Genomic DNA, 17503 nt, shown 5'->3' with positions numbered 1-17503 from the left:
TTGGAAAATGAGGGATTTCTAAGACAGAAGAACAATAAGGGCTAGGTAATTGAGGTTAAGTGACTTGTCCAGGATCACAATGCTAGGACATATCTAAGGTCCAATTTGAACCCAGAATCTCTCTCATATACAGACTTACCTCTCAATCCCCTGAGCGACCTGGGCTGCCCCAAAATGAGAGATTTTGACTAGATGGATTTTTAAGTTTCCTTCCAGGTCCAGATTTATTATGATAGAGAATTGTTTTCTTTTCCTAGAATGCAGGTTCCATGAAGGCAAGGCCTGTGTCTTATCTAAATATCCTCTCTCTCTGTTCCCACTTCAGCACAGAACCATTTCAGCAATATATAGCAAAAGGTTCTTAATAAGTATTTGTTGAATCAAACTGCTAAATACATTCCAATAAAGTATGAAATGCTAGTTATTGTCCAGAGGAGAGAGACAGTACTGATAAATTTTTTCATTATTGACTGTTTGTACTATTACTTTTCCTAATTAATTAGTAACATACTTTAAACCTTCGTTATGAACTGTCAGACAATTGGAGGGATCAGCAAAGTAGACAGCACTCAGCACTCAGGATATTAATGTTGCTTTTTTAGAAGCACATGTTTTTATTGCCATTAAATTTTATATATTTTTTGGGATAAATCAAGTTGGGTATAAAGAGTGATGTATTAAAGCCTCTGGCAGACTGTAACATAGAGTTTAATAAATATTCAGATCATAGGTTCTCATTCACCTGTTACTATTCAAAGTTCTAGAAATGCTAGCAATAGCAATAAGACAAGAGGAAGAAATTAAAGGTATAAAAATAGGTAAGGAGGAGGTAACACTCCATGTTTGCTGATGTGATAGTTTAGGAGAAAAGAGAATCAAAGGAATCCCTTGAGGCAACAGCATCCACAAAATTGCAGGCTACAAAATAAACCTACAAAAATAAAAAGTCTTTTCTATAACTATAGAATGCATAAAATATGTAGTTGTCCTTCTACAAAAGCACGAATAATACTTATATAGTTACAAAATGATCCTTAAGGAAATAAAGAAGAGCTTAAGTAGTTGGAGAAATATTCAGTGATCATTGCCGAGCTGTGCCAACATAATAAAAATGGCAGTAGTACCAAAATTAATTTATAATTTTAATCCTATGCCAACCAAACTTCCAAGCTTGGATAATGGATTTTAAATTTTGGCATAATGATTCTAACTATGTTTTTAAAAAGATTAATCTAATGATAAAAATTAGCTGTCTTACTTTATATTTCACAAAAGAATATACAACTTAAAAATAATGAAATTCATTCATTAGGACAAAAAATGTCTAAAATTTCAAGAGAAATAATAGAAAAAGGCAGAAATTGAGGAAGAGTAGTACTTGCAGACCTCAAAATTGTTTAAAAACAGCAGCTACCAAGACCGTTTGATATTAGCTAAAAAATAGAGCAGTGGATCAGTGAACTAGACATGAGAAAAATAATGGAACTTGGGAATCTAATAGTCCAAATCCAAAAACCTAAATTACTTAGGAAAGAAGACCTCCATTGATAAGAACCACTGGGAAAACTGGATAGAATAAGAATAATAGTCAATATTTATATTTCCAAAAGTTAAAATGGCTAGTTTTGATGATAAGAAATGCGAAGCTTTTTGCACAAAATTACCACATCTAGGATAAGTAGGGAAGTGATTGGAAACCAATCTTTGTATCCAATTTCTTGATTTGGTTACCCAAAATATACAAACAATTCAGAGAAAAAATACTGAAAAATATTCCAGGGGCAGCTAGGTAGCTTAGTGGATCTAGAGTAGGGTCTAGTGATGGGAAGTCCTGGGTTCAGATCTGGCCTCACAATATTTCCTACCTACATGGCTCTGAGCAACTCACTTAACCAGCCTTAGTACTCTTCTGCCTTTAAACCAATACTGAAATTTTATTTTAAGGTGGAAGGTAGGGGATTTTTTTTTTAATTCTCCAATAAATAAATGGTCATAGGATGTGTGAAAAAACAACACTTGACTATGAGTGTGACATAAAAGAAACTTCTGATCTTCTAGAAGGTCATGGTAGGTTCTCCCTGATTGCTTCATAAAGTTAGGGTCATAAATACTGCTAAAACTTACCTTAATATGCTCAGTGGTCCATCTGTTTAAACCTTTCTTGAATATGTTATTTTCAATCTTTGCTACCTTTGGAGGGAAGATAGGAGTTTTGTACATTACTTCATTGTACACACCAATATTTTCTTGTATTTGCCCAAAGTGTTTCTTTTTTATAAAATCTTTAGTGGTGGTAGTTGTTTATTTACTTCAATATCAACATATCGTCCAACTTTCTTTTTACCCCATTTGGAGTTTTTTTAATGACAAGCCATTTCCTTCCTTTCCTCATTTTACCGATAAGAAAACTAAGGCTAGCAGAATTAAGTGACTTAACCAAACTCACAAAGCTAGTTATGTGTCTGAGGCCAAATCTGAACTCGGGAGGGTGAGTCTTCCTGAGACTCCAAACCTGGCATTTTATCCTCCTCACTACATTTAGCGATTCTTTTTAATCTAGGATTTGGTGAAGACTTCCCAATTTTCTCTATCCTTCTTGATGTTATAAACTTTAATTCTTTTATGCCCACCCCTTTCACCTCTGCAGACTGAAAAATCCTACTTTTCCCCCTAAATTACCAAAGTTCCAAAACAGACTACTATGTAATAATTTCCCAAGTTATACATATACATTTCAGTCATTTTTTGTCAGATACTTTTTCTTGTAAACCTTGTGTGATTTTTGTGCAGTTGATTTTTCTTATTTCCTTTTGTTTTCATTCAATGTTCTTTTTAATTAAACTGAAAAAAGCTTTAATATATATTAGTATGCAATTACATATTCTTATGTTTTCTATTATATTATAGTTACGTATTCAATAAAAAATGAAGAGAAAACCTACATTCAAATAAAAGTTCTTCTAAAATATTTTCTAGTTGGGGTTTTTCCTTTGTTAGTTTCTCATCTAACGGGGTTCTTTAAATAGGTTATCATAGTAGAGATAAGGAAATTAAGCATTAAAAACTTGACTTTCATAGTGTTTTGTGGTTTTACATCTTCACAACAACCTATTGAAATAGGTGTTGCAAAGAAACTGCAAGAAAGTCTTTGATTCCACTACCCAGTGCAAAACACAGACAGTGCTTCTTGTTTTGTTCCTCTGGCAGCCATGTGCACTAATTTTTCTTTGAGAAATACATGTTCTAATGTCAGTCATCAGACATGCAGTAAACCTGGGGAGTAATAACAGAATAACATTTGTCTCTTCTAGCCTTAATATATGGTAGAACACTAGCCCAGCTTTTCCTTTGAATTAACAAAGTTTATATTCTTTTTCCTCTATTTCTGATTGTTGCCAATTTTTTTTTCTGGAGAGAAATTTTCATGTTCTATCTGACCTTCTATAGTGGCACAGTGGTTATGTGGAGATAGCATTATCTTAGAATTCTCATTCATATATATTCTGATTAGAAATACTTGATTAAGTAGGGGGCAGCTGGGTAGCCCAGTGGATTGAGAGCCAGACCTAGAGACAGGAAGTCCTAGGTTCAAATTTGACTTCAGACGCTTCCCAGCTGTGTGACCCTGGGCAAGTCACTTGACCCCCATCGCCTATACTTACTATTCTTCTGCCTTGGAGCCAATACACAGTATTGACTCCCAAGACGGAAGGTAAGGGTTCAAAAAAAATATACTTGATTATAACAGAGTATCCAACTCCTTAAATATTCTTTTTAATTTTACTATAGTTTTTATAATGTCCAGATTCTATGACATCATCCTAGGTATCAGCCTAAAGCGGATTTGATACTAAGCTTTCTAATGCATTAGTAGTCACATTTTATATTTTATGTTTATATGGTAGATTTAGGATAGCCAATAATTTGTGTTCAGTAAATGTTAAGCATTACTATTATACAAGTTTTAACAAGTAATTATGCTTTTCCTGATGTATATCAGCAATTTAAAATAATTTGAAAAACATCCATTTCCACATTTTTAAAATATCATAAAAATTAGTCAATGGATTTAGATAGAAGAATAATTTAAGCTACATTTTGATTTTTTTTAATCTAGAGACTTATTCTCCATGTTGAAAATCATTTCTTACACACAGAATTATTGCTCTATAGAGAAGATAGCAAGGCTAGAGTAGAGAGACTGGTTCTCATAACAGCTATTCAGAGCCTCCCCTTATACCATATTTGTCGAATGTATCATATGTCAGGCAGCTGACTATTTTCAGAAACAGTGTTCATGACTAAGGTCCACAGTTACCCTTTGGAAGATCGAAAGGAATTATATATATATTTTTAAAAGGTGATCCTATATGTGTGTGTGTGTGTGTGTGTGTTTCTTTTACTAAGTTTGATTTCTTGCAGATTTGTTTAACCTCTTTATTATTTTGAGTTTTGTATTACTAAACGTACAGTTAAGGTCAACCTAAAAGTCATCTTGCAATTAAAAACTAACATCAGTTTGTAGGATCATATTTTTGCTAACAGTTATCCCTGATTTATAGTTTTCATTTGTAAAAATTATCCATTATATATTATTACACTGTTGTAACAACTCTTAACCAAATTTATTTGTAAATGTCATATTTTAAAGATAATTTAGGTTTTTCTTGATCTCAAGAGTAAAAATCTTAAAATAATTTATTGAGTTTAGTAGTTGTAAATTATGAAAAGGCATTTTGGTAACTTAATTTTTATCATACTTCAGTTTGTCCGTTTCTGAATATATAAGTGTATTCATATACCAAAAGTACATAACTTTTGAAACTTTAATTTACTTAATACTATAACTTCATATTCTATTAAATTTTATTCAAGTCCTAAACATTTGATTTTGTGTAATCTTTTTAAAATGTTAATAACTCTTAAGATATTGTTTTCTGTTGGAGATTTCCAAGTTTTTTTTAAACCTTCATATTTATATATCATTTTTGAAGAGACTTGATTATATTTAGCTACATATAATCTGACATTGAATTGTTATTTTTCAGGTGGTTGAACAGGGTATGTTTGTAAAGCACTGCAAAGTAGAAGTATATCTAACAGAATTAAAGCTGTGTGAAAATGGAAATATGAACAATGTTGTAACACGAAGATTTAGCAAAGCTGACACAATAGGTATGAACAATCTATAATTTTTATGGCAAAATAAATCACAGTCTCAGTAAATTTATCGTAACCTTACTAGTTCTATCAGGACTTGATGCAATTTGGGGGAAGAATTCTAAAGGATTTGGCTTGAAACTTAAATCTTGTTATACTGTTATAATTTTAACCAGAAATTGAATTATTTGTTGTGAAATTTTTAAAGTAATCTTAAAATGTCACCATTTGCATTTTGTGGGTATTTTAATTAGGAATGTTTTTAAAGAGAGATTCATATTTTAAGTCAATATAAGTTGTACAACATTATTTGAAGGAGAATAAAAATTGGTAACTGTAAAATGGATATTTATATAAAACTATTGTTAGCACTTAGTGGATTTTTTTGGTTCCTTCTTTAACATGGAAAAATAACCTAAACTCATTCTCTCGTTAGAATAGAAAAATGAGAACATAAAAGTACAAAAGTGGCATTATGAAGAAATTTTAATGGAGCTTAAAGAATTGATAATTGCATTTATTTTTAGTAATTCATCTTGATTATATATCTATTTCTCTTTCTTCATTCTATTGCAACCCTGTTATTGAAATTCTAAAAAAAAAATTCCCCAAAATGTTCTCCATCATAAAATTGAGTAGTATTGTTACATATTAGATTTTTTTTTTTTTTAACCCGGTACCTTCCATATTGGCTCCAAGGCAGAAGGTTAGGCAATGGGGGTCAGGTGACTTGCCCAGGGTCACACAGCTGGAAAGTGTTTGAGACTAGATTTGAACCTAGAAAGGAGTTTGGGTAATGTAGTTTTAAAGGGAGTACAAGGTATTTTCAACTTTACAATCCCCAATCATGTCCACCTCAACACCCAGTTCAAGCAATTGTTTTTCTTATATGTTTCCTCTCCTGCAGTCCTTCCTCTGAATGTGTTCTTTACCATAAATCCCTCAGAGCTGTCCTGTGTCATTGCATTGCTGCTGGTACAGAAGTCCATTGCATTCTATTTTACCTCAGACAGACCTTTTTTAACTGTGTTGTGTGTCTGTAGGCAAGTCATAACCTCTGTTGGCCTCAGTTTTTTGTTTGTTTGTTTGTTTTTTTACTCAACTGTAAAATGGGAATAGTGAGAGCACCTACCTCCCCAGGTTGCTGTGATCATCAAGTGAAATGATAATTATAAAATGCTCTAGCACAATCCCTGACACACAGTGCCTGAAATGCTTATTTCCTTCATTCCCTCCTATGGGGACCCTTTGATCACCTGGTACTTTAAATTCTCATCACTCTTGGCAACTCCCTGAGACTTTTAATTGTAGAAAAGGTGATACCCAGCATTGAAAGGAATTGATTACCCTGGCTGTTTTCCAGACTAATAAAATCACATGTCTGTTCCCTCTCCCTGAAGTATCTCATGTGTTAAACATGTTAGAGACATAATACATTTTCCCATTAATCTACATGTACTGATGTATAAAAGTAAATGCTTTGTTTATAAATAAAACATTTGTAGACTTGGCTTTTGGAAGAAATGACACTGGCATCTTTCTTGTTTAAAAGCATTAGAAAGAGGGAAAGAATACCAAGTATATCTGACTGTTGTACTTGATGTCCTCGTTATGAAAAAGAGACTAGCAGCCACAAGAGGCCAGCCAAGATGGGGTGGCTTCGAGATTTCTCAGCTTGCTTGGTCAGCTCCTCACACTTGATTTTCACCAGTAGACTCGGGCTTCCCTTTGCTTCTACTTCGCAGCAAGAACCCACTTTTACCTGACTCTTTCATGTGCAGAAAGAAAAATTTGTTCCTCATTTAACCAAAGCTTATCCTAGTGAGTGATGATTGTAGTTTATAAAATTTCTACTTATTCCTGGTTGTTAACTAGAATAAAAGAGCTCCATAATATATTGATTGTCATTTGCCCTCAGGTGGGAGGGTGGTAAATGGTAATACATGATTACATTCAATTTATTTATAATGAGTTCTTATTGAACCTATGAATATTCAGTGTACTAACAGGTATGAAACAATTATAAAACTAATTTTCAATATAATCCACAAAATGATGATGTGTGGGTTATATTATTAAAATCAGTATAAATCTTGTGAAATTACTCAAGACAATCTGCTTTGTAACATTAATCTAGAAAACAATTCTTAAATATTTTAACCAAATTTTACAATTTATTAAAAAGTTCAAATTGTTCAACTTTTTATAAGAGAATCTGACTGAAAACATCAGAGATGGGGAGTAGGGCTAAAAGTGTTGAAATTTTTAGTACTAAAATATAGCTTAACTCCCTTATTTGGTCACAAAGATATGATAATGTCAAATAAATCTGGATTTACATTTATCAGGTCTATATAAATTGAACTTTTTACAAATATTAAGAATATGAATGCTGCAGTTAAATGACCATAGGGTAGCTATGGAAACACAGGTTATTTCTCCTAGCAGTGGGAGGAGGTGGTGTATTAGTCACATTTTCTGTAGGAGATGAATTTTGATGAAATCAAAAGATAATATAGTAGTAATGAGAGTTTTGAAAAATGTGGGGTGTGTGGGGGTGTGGGTGTGGGTGTGAGATAAAGTCATAGCATGTGGCCTTTAGAGATCATTTAGTCCAACACATAGGGAAAGGGAGCTCTCAGATAAAGAAACTTCTTCTACTAGGTCATCATTGGTGCCTTCTCTAAAACTTTGAACCATAGAGAACTTCATAGAACACTGTGAGGCTGAAGGATATGGTCAGAATTGAGTAGAGTTTGTATATGATATATAAAAGGTCTTCCTGGTTTCAAAGACCACCTTCATCCCCATATTGTGCACTGTGACTCATCTAGTCTACAACTTCTTATTTTTTAGATATATGTTCATTTTGTTTCTCTTTGATCTAAAAAATAACAATTATTGAATAAAAACCAAAATACTATATTTCTGTAAACATATATGACCTTTCCTCTTTCTAGCTACGCAGAGCTACCAAAATATTTTCTAGAGTTCCACAGTAATTGTGTCACTTCCCTGCTCTGCTTATTTGTTCCATCTCGTCTCAAAACAAGTATAATTGCTTTGCTTGACATTTAGGCTTTCCTCACTTTTCAGTCTTCATTTACTTTACTCCCCTTCTGGTTCCCCTTTACTCTCTTCATACTGACCTGTACAATTTTGAACACCCTGTGTGTGGGTCTCCCATCTTGTCAGTCTCTCAGTCCTCAGTTTCCTTCAAAACTTTGCTCAGGTGTCACCTTTATCCCATTCTCATCCCCCACCACCTCCTCCCACTGCTAGGAGAAATAACCTGTATTTCCATAGCTACCCTATGGTCATCTTGTATCTCTTCTACATATTCACATGTTCATATTGCCTCTCCCATTAGAACACAAATGTCTCTGGAATGTTTTGACTTTTGTCTTTGTATCCTTAGCTCTTAGCACAGTGCCTGCACTTATGAATTTCTTAATAAATGCTTGTTGACTGATGAGAATGTGCCAGTTTATGAAAAATTCATTTATAAGTAAGCTGCTTGAAACTCAATATATTTTAAATTGGGTCACTTTAATACATCTTTCTTTTTCATTTAGACCCTATGAGGAAAGTCAGTTACACATAAGTGCCATTTAATTGTAAATAATAAAATGTGAAGAAAAATTTAGCTGCACTCTAACTCTATTACTATAATCTGGCTTGTCCAAGCTTTCTGTCACACAAGCTGTATCTGGGGACTCTAGAATGATGAGGTAAATAGAAAGTATTTAAGGGTGCAATTCTTCTTTTCTTCACACTTACCCATTGATCCTATTCCTATCACCCATACTACTGAGACAAATGAACTTCAGATTTTACTGCTTCTTACCTTTAAGGGACTACCCGAAGAAAACCATTTTTTTCTATTACAAAGTTCTGGTTTTAAAATGGAGGAGATTTTGGGTTTTGTAGTCTGTCTATACAAGCCTTTGATCTCTTAATTTCAAATGATATTTCCTCAAATTTTTTGCTATTTACTAAGCCTACCTTACCAAAGTCATCAAATATCATATTTTGCATTTATTATTTATGATTTCATACTCTGTAATAGATATTGGTGCACAAACTAATTGTTTTCATGGTAGTCTCTTTATTCTCTCCTTACAAGTACTCCAAGGTATGATGGCCTCATACACACACATACATGCATACATACATACATACATACATGCATACATACATACATACATACATACATACGCAGAAACATTCATTATTGCCTTTGGGCTCAAATCCATTCTTTGAAATTCATCAACATTAATGTGGTTTTAATTCCTCTGGTAGTATAACAACCCAGACTATAAACAAAACCTTCATAAAAGTACTGATAATGAAATTAATGTTTATGAATCATTTTAAGACTATAGACTATGTGGTTCTGATTGCTTTCTGCTACTTTGCTTCCATTGCTATCAAAATGGAAGGGGGGAGACCACTGAGAATTGAGAACCATATCATAGTTTACTGTTTCATAGTTTGCCCTGACCAAAGAAAAACCTTGTGTATAGCTTACCATTGATCTTTCTGCTTAGTTATTCTGATCCTTGTTTAACCTGTTCAGACAGTCTCTTCCTGGCACTATGAACCCAGAATATCACATTCATGCCTCAAGGAGGCTTGGGATTGATCTTATTTTTGGTGGCTTTGCCAGAGGTGTTTTAACAAATACACAGCTCCAAAGAGCCCAGTTTTTCTACTATGTTCCCTGTTCAATTATTCAGGCCTCTTCATGGCAAAATTGAGAACAGACTGTTACTTTGAGAGAGACAAACCTGAACCAGAGCAAGATTCTTTTTTTCTGTTAAGTTGTATTTTTTCATTTCTTCCTTAAGAACTACTATAATCATTTTTAAAGGCTTTCCCTTCCTGGAAGATCATATTCATGTCAATAAGGAATATAACTAATATGCCAATGCCCATAAACATTTCAGAGCATTTGAAAACTTATTCATTTTTTAATTTTTTTAATCTAAAATGTAATGTTTTCACATTTTCCCATTTGTTTGCAAAATATATGATAAAAGAATGATTAGAAATGCTATCTGATTTGGGATGTGGTGAGCTTTTATTCTGAATGCCTCATTCAATTTCCTTTTTCAGATTGACATTAAAAGCATCATTTTGTTTAGATATGCTTTATAACCTTACTGATTTATATTTAAAGAAGCAAAATTTTAAATTTCTCACTTTTTGGTTGGATTATAATACTAGAACAAAGTTTAATTTTCCTGGTATCTTTATCAGTTAAATTTAAGTACATTTATTTTTTAAAATTTGGTTACTCTGAAATGTAGTTCATTCTAGTCTACTTGAGTCTTATAACTTTTTTAATTTTAATATACAGCATAATCAAAATGCTTTATGCTCAGTTGTGATTTTTGTGTTTGACATGTTTTATAGTCATGATACATAGGAATTGAATGTGATATTAAAACTTATATACTTCCAAGTACTATATTAGGGACAGAGGCTGATTTTGATTTTAAAATTGATATGTTTCACTACTATTTTGAATACTACTTCTTTTAATGTACTTTATTTAATTAGTTATAGTTGAAGTTCTTCAGGTAAATATCACATCCAAATTATAAAATAATAAATCAGTACACCTAAAAATTATTTCAACCTTTAGTTTCTGTGATTTAACTGTTTAATTTGTCTAATTAATTTATTATCTATTTTAATGGAATGCTAATTAATTTTTAAGATGCATTTGAAATAAAAATCACTTTTATGTACAACCTGATCTACATTTTAGCAATTCATATTGGAATTTTTGCTTATGGATTCTTTGGTTCTGAAATAATTACTTTCAGATTTATGCATCATTTTTCTTGTGCCGTCTTGATTTTAAAAATTTTCCTCATAACACTCATATATTTATAGATATTTGTCATATTCTTGCTCTTTTAACAGTATATGAAGTTTAGAAGTTGGTTTTTTAACCTTACAGATCTGTGATTTCATTGGTGTAGGGAATTTTAAGAAGAAATTCCCTCTACCAGTGCAAATCAATAACTTGTCTGCAGGCTTGCCTTAGATACTGAGACTTGAAGTGTGTGTGTGTGTGTGTGTGTGTGTGTGTGTGTGTGTGTGTGTGTGTGTCTTTGTCCGTGTTCGTGTCTGTGTCTGTGTCTTTGTCTGTGTCTGTGTCTATGTCTGTCAGAGGTGGAACTTGAGCCCATTTTCATCTGACTCTAGAGTCAGCTTCCTACCCATTATGCCACCCTCCTCCTTTTTTTGAAGTTTTGGACTATTAACTTTATGATGATTAACTTTATTTGATGTAGGTAAGTGTTTTTATAAGTTTTTATATTTATGTTTCTTTCTTTAAATTCAGATACAATTGAAAAAGAAATAAGAAAAATCTTCAATATTCCAGATGAAAAAGAGACCAGATTATGGAATAAATACATGAGTAATACATTTGAACCACTAAATAAGCCAGACAGTACCATCCAGGATGCTGGTTTATATCAAGGACAGGTATTGTTCATTAACACTTTGTATTTTAAGTATGCAAGATGCCAATCATTGTGTATTCATGTATAGGTTATATATCTGAATATCCTAAAAATATTGATTAAACTTTGGTCACTATCATCCTGGAGAGGGAAGTCTAATGAAGAGCTCTGTCCTTGGCCCTTGTTCTATTCAACATTTTTATTGGTGGCTTGGATGAAAGCATATCCTCAGATATATCTCATAGCTATGTATTTGTGGGTACATTTAAGGGATAAATCACTAAATTTAAAACAGAATCCAGATCTGAAAATTTCTTGATAGGCTACAAGGAGAAGCTAATAGCCTTAAGTATAATAAGGTAAATACCAAATATTATATTGAAATTCCCCAGAATTACCTTTACAAGGATGAAGGAGTTTTGACTAAATAACTGTTCATATGAAAAGATCAAGGCTTTAGTGGCTTTAATCAGCATAAGAAAAAAAATAAATCATGGAAGCAGGGAAAATCTAATAGGCTTTCATATCTTATAGAAGTATATTGTCCAAAATGCTATAAGGTCACATTGTTTCCTATCCTTATCTGATTGCCTCTGGAATTATGTTCAGTTCTGGGTGTTAACATTTTTGAAAACGGATTGATAAGTTGGAATGGATCCAGAGGAGAAGGTGTTGAGGGGCTTTGAAACTATGTCATACATGGATTGGTGAAATGTCCTGCAAATATTTAACCTAGAGAAAGAAAGACTTGGGAAAGAGGAATTCTTATAGCCTTCTTCAGATACCTGAAGAATTGTCTCGTGGAATAGAGCTCACACTGCTTGGCCCCAGAGGGTAGAAGTTGAATAGCCTCTGTACTTGTAACCCCTGGGATGGGACCCAAGCACAGTACCTTGGCACATAGTACAGCACTACACTAATAAGGAAAAACTTAGTAACAACTACTCAGAAAATCAAATGATTTGACTCAGTTTGAAAAGAGTGAGTTTCCTATAATTTCAAACAAAGATTATTAGATAACAAACTGTCAGGGATATCTTAGAGAGTGTTCATGTGTTTGTTATAGATTGGACAAAAAACCTCTGACATTCCTTCTCACTCTTATGATTCTGTGTCTTACATTCTGTTAGGGCACATGCTTGTTAAAACGAAGATTGGTAACACTTTTTATTTGCAGCTGAGATTGGAACATTCTACACTTAGTAGGCTTTTATTAAATATTTCTTGAGCAAATAGGCTGAAAAATACTTTTATAAGTGAAAATATAGAAAAAATAGTTGAACATATTATTACAAATTCAAGTAGCTGAATTCTCTGCCTCACACCCTCTCTGTAATGTGTCACTTCCAACATCTTAACATCAACTCTTATTTAAATTCTTTATTGATGACCATCACTCCTAAGGTTCCTCTTCTGCATATACTTAAGTTGAACTAAAACAAGAAGGGAAATCTCACTGAATTATTTCTTTTTAGAAAGAGAATCTTACAGACAGGTAGCTATATTTAGACTCCCCTTTGACTGAGAGAGGTGATATTGTCCATTTTAGTCAAAGGAAAGAGAAGATAATGTTTGGGTTCAGGGCAATTAAATTGAATAATTGCTCAATGTCTTGAGTAACAGCTTCATAGGTGTGGCTTTAATATATTTAAGGTTTGAACATAATATCTACATATTAACATGGAAATATATAAACAAATTTCAATACACAGAATGGTTAACTTGCATTACTTGGCTATCATCATCCATGCCATTTTTTGCCTAATATCAATACAGAGTAGAGAATTTATTTTAGAATTGCAATCTATATTGTTAGTGTTTCTATAAAAGAAATCTTATTAAAGACTAATTTCATATATTAACTAAGTTAATATATGAATTCAAAGTAATTGAAGTGAAATAAATATTTATTGGCATCTAGTCTTGTTTTTGCACTAACTAGCTATCTGACCTTTGGCCAAGTCACATTCCCCTGAGGCTCTCTCTGCTTCTTCAACTTGTAAAATGAGGGAATTTTGTCCCTCATTTGAGTTCCAGACTTAAGTGAGTAGCCCAAACATTTTCAAGCTAATCGTGGTAATTGTTCCAGCAATACCTGGTTGGTATCTTTTGTAGAAGTTATTATAATTATATGTTATGATATAAATAACAGAGAAAGGAAGTACTTTAAGATTCACCGTGCATTTTTGCTAACAAAAACCCTGTGACATGGGTCATACAGGTATTGTGTCCATTTTATAGATGAGGAAACCAAAGCTCAAAATGATTAAATTAATTGCCTAGTCATACAGTTTATTGTCAGAGCTGAGATTCAAACCCTCATCTCCTGATTCGAAATCTTATTGTCTTTCAACTAGACATTTGTTAACTACTTAAGAAAATTTAATTTGTTAAGCCCTTCATTATTTCTCAAGTCATAAAAATAATAAAATCTTAGCAGTTAGAAAATACCTCATAGGCCATTTTATTAATTCTAGCCCCTCTTTTTTCAGATTTTGAATCTGTGCTGTGGTGTACTGCCTGTCTTTTCCAGCTTTGTATTCTTGAAAGCTTTGATAAGCAGCCCATTTTTGCTTTTATTCAAGTCTGTGATAAAAATGTTGACCTGATGCAGGACAAGGACAACTTTTCAACACTCCCAGAGACTTTCCTCTAAGATTAATTTTGCTCTTATTAATCAATGCTCTTTTGGTCTACTCCTTTGATTTTTTTTTATTTATATAAGTATATAATATAATAGGTATGACTTGTCTTCCATTGTTCTTACTGGTTGTTTAAAAAAAAAAAAAAAAAGGATGTGAGTCGTGGCTTAAGTTTTTCCTTCTGCCTTACAATAGCCCCATGTCCATTTCTGAATGCATTGACACAAGAATCATAGCCCACTGACTGAATGACTTTCTTAAAGATACTTATGATCACACAAATAGAACTCATTCTCTGCAGATCATTTTCAGGGTTAACATTGATTCCTGGGAAAATGTTCAAATGGATTTTATTAAGTGTTGTGTTTACTCAGTTAATAAGTCAGAGCTAAGATCAAAACCTAGTTGTTATGCTAGCTAACCATGTCAATTTTTTTTTCCTATTGCTGTATTATACCTGCACCCTTTCTTTGGATTGAAAACATAAAAATCTATAGTGGGTTACTTTTTTTTTTTTTTTAACTTCAAAATTAAAGGAGACCATTTTACTATGTCATATTTGCAGATGCTAGTAATAGAGCAGAAAAATGAAGATGGAACATGGCCAAGGGGTCCTTCAACTCCTAAGTAAGTATCTTCATTTTTTTTTTATTGATTTACTATTGAGCAATTCAGCCTTTGTACTTTTATAGCTACTTTTTGTAGATTAAAATCCAAAACAATTGAAAGAGTATACCTGAAACATAACCAATATGCCTCCTTTAAATGTTTCAGAATTTTTTCCTTAATTTTCATATCTATTTAAACTTGTTTTTGTATTGGTACATCCTATTAAAAGTAGCAAATCTACAATGTAAAATATTTTGTTTTTATTAGTAATAATATTGGTATAAAAAGATTCTGAGAAATAAGAAATTTAGAATATGAAATAGAATGCCAGTAGTTCTTTATTAATGACAAAGTCAAAATTTAGATTACCTTTCTATCCTCAGACACCTAATCATCAGCATGTATTGAAAATAGTTCGTTTGAATATCATACACAGATGCTCTTGGGGGTATGATTTAGGTGACTTTGATTTTAATAAGCAAAACAATTTAACTATATTTGCTAGAACAAAAGTAAAGTGGACAGTTGTACAAAGGTATACTTGATTCAAGGAGAAAATGAGGAAAATGTGTAGCTTGACTAGTACGGTTATGAGTGACATATATTATTTATATATTTAAAGTTCTGTGATCATGATTTATCTTGAAACATAATTTTCAAAGATAGCTCTTTGAAGGAAGCTGATGATGGAAAGAGCACTAGATTTAGAATCCAGGTCAACTTTTGGCTTCCCTTTAAGTATGTGATAACCATCAAATTGCATAATTGATCAGAGCCTTTTCTTTAAAATGAGGATCTATCCTGCCAATATCACCTCACTTACAGGATTGTTGTGAGACCCAAATAGATAACATATGTAAAGCATTTAGCAAACCTTTAAAGCACTATAGAACAGTGTTGATGTTATTATTATTATTAAACTTTCACTAGTTCAAAAGATTTACTTTGTCTCAACACTTTTTTTTTTTTTAACCCTTAACTTCTGTGTATTGGCTCCTTTGTGGAAGAGTGGTAAGGGTAGGCAATCGGGGTCAAGTGACTTGCCCAGGGTCACACAGCTGGGAAGTGTCTGAGGTCAGATTTGCACCTAGGACCTCCCGTCTCTAAGCCTGACTCTCAATCCACTGAGCTACCCAGCTGCCCCTGTCTCAACACACTTGACAAATCCTTGATTTCCTTTTGAAAGATATGAGTTTGTTTGACCCTTCAAGTAATTTAATATTTTTTCTTCTCTTTAATTCCTTTTTGAAATCAACACATTTGCTTGATATGTGCCATTATCAGTCTAATTGAAGAAAATAAAGAAACATAAAGCATTAACCTACTCTTAAAGAGTTTACAATCTAGTTTCAGAAACAAAACATAATTCATCTCACTATTTATTACATTGCTGAGTAAAAATACAAAGGAAAAAACATTTCAATATCATAATAATATCATAATACTATGTATTACATAGTAGCATAATATTGAAATATATGCCTCTAAAAAGTATGTGATAGCAAATGTGTGGTTTGTAGTTTATTGAAAGTTGGTAGTATTGTATCACAAAATATAACTGATGAAAGAGGGTATTATGTTATTTTGATAAATTATGAATTACTATCTTGGACCAATCAGAATTTAAGAAATTTGGAATGTGTGCTGTGTAACTGATATTATTTCCTGGATAATATTGCATTTACTTGACTTACACAGTCATTCAGTATCCATGTTAGTCACTGTCTTGGAGTTTCTATGTGGAAACTCAACAGAAATGTAGACAAAAATGAGAAAGAAAATTGGTAGTTTGTGGCACCAAAATGTTTTTTTTTTTCTTACTGAAAATTATCTGAAAAGCAGTATGACAAGAAGACTAAAAAGCCAACTTTGGAATCAGGGAGAACTGAGTTCAGAGCCTTCCTCTGATACAGAATAAGCAGTGGGGGGGGAAATCACATCACTTCTTATTGCCCCAAGCAACCAGATTGATCTGCTTTGAAAGGGTTTCCTCACCTGTAATTCCTTTCACCTATGAAATCAGAGGTTTGACCTTTCTTTCCCCAAATCAAAAGTTACATAGCTAAATTAATCCTTTAATTTTCTTCCCTAGTTAGCAGCTGAGGTGTTTTACATTAAATCATTTCACATTGAAGAGGGCTTGCCGGGAAAGCTTAGGGAATAAGGTTATCTCTATATAGTCACACTACAAATCATCTTTTGACAAAAAAAATACAAGAAAATATCATATACTTCATTTGAATGAATGGCTTTGACCAAAGCCAAAAGCAAAGAAGTGTTTCAGAAGTCATAAAAAAGTTTTGTTCTAAGTTTATTTTGTCCAAAATTTAGACATCTTGAAATATGTACCTAGAGATTTATTTGTATAATGCCATCAGAGTAGTGGACCTGAAGTCAGGAAGAACTGAGTTCAAATCCAATCTCAGATACTTGCCAGCTGTGTGACCCTGGGCAAATCACTTAACCTCTCTGTGCCTCTGTTTCCTCATATTTAATAGATTATACACCTAGGTAATAAATAATAGGTTTAGGTAATAAAAGTACTTGTATCCCAAGGTTTGTTATGAGAATCAAATAGGAAAATATATTATTTTTAAGAGCTTAGTACAA

At 32.6% G+C, this 17503-nt stretch overlaps 1 protein-coding gene across 5 annotated transcripts in view; it reads left to right on the top strand.

The window, feature by feature from the left end:
* USP15 (ubiquitin specific peptidase 15) overlaps positions 1-17503 on the top strand; it is a 152189-nt gene that overhangs the window by 55113 nt on the left and 79573 nt on the right. For 4 of the 5 annotated variants that reach the window (XM_044678074.1, XM_044678072.1, XM_044678077.1 and 1 more), the window contains exons 4-6: positions 5049-5175; positions 11519-11664; positions 14850-14911. In XM_044678074.1, coding sequence (XP_044534009.1) covers positions 5049-5175; positions 11519-11664; positions 14850-14911 — 335 coding nt within the window. Of the gene's footprint in view, positions 1-4283; positions 4361-5048; positions 5176-11518; positions 11665-14849; positions 14912-17503 lie in introns of those variants that run through there. The other variant, XM_044678075.1, reaches the window with a different exon arrangement.

Source organism: Gracilinanus agilis, chromosome 5 (genome assembly GCF_016433145.1).
Source record: "Gracilinanus agilis isolate LMUSP501 chromosome 5, AgileGrace, whole genome shotgun sequence".
Taxonomy (NCBI): Eukaryota; Metazoa; Chordata; class Mammalia; order Didelphimorphia; family Didelphidae; genus Gracilinanus; species Gracilinanus agilis.
Note: the sequence above shows the minus strand (reverse complement) of the source record. Positions and strands in the feature narration are given on the sequence as shown.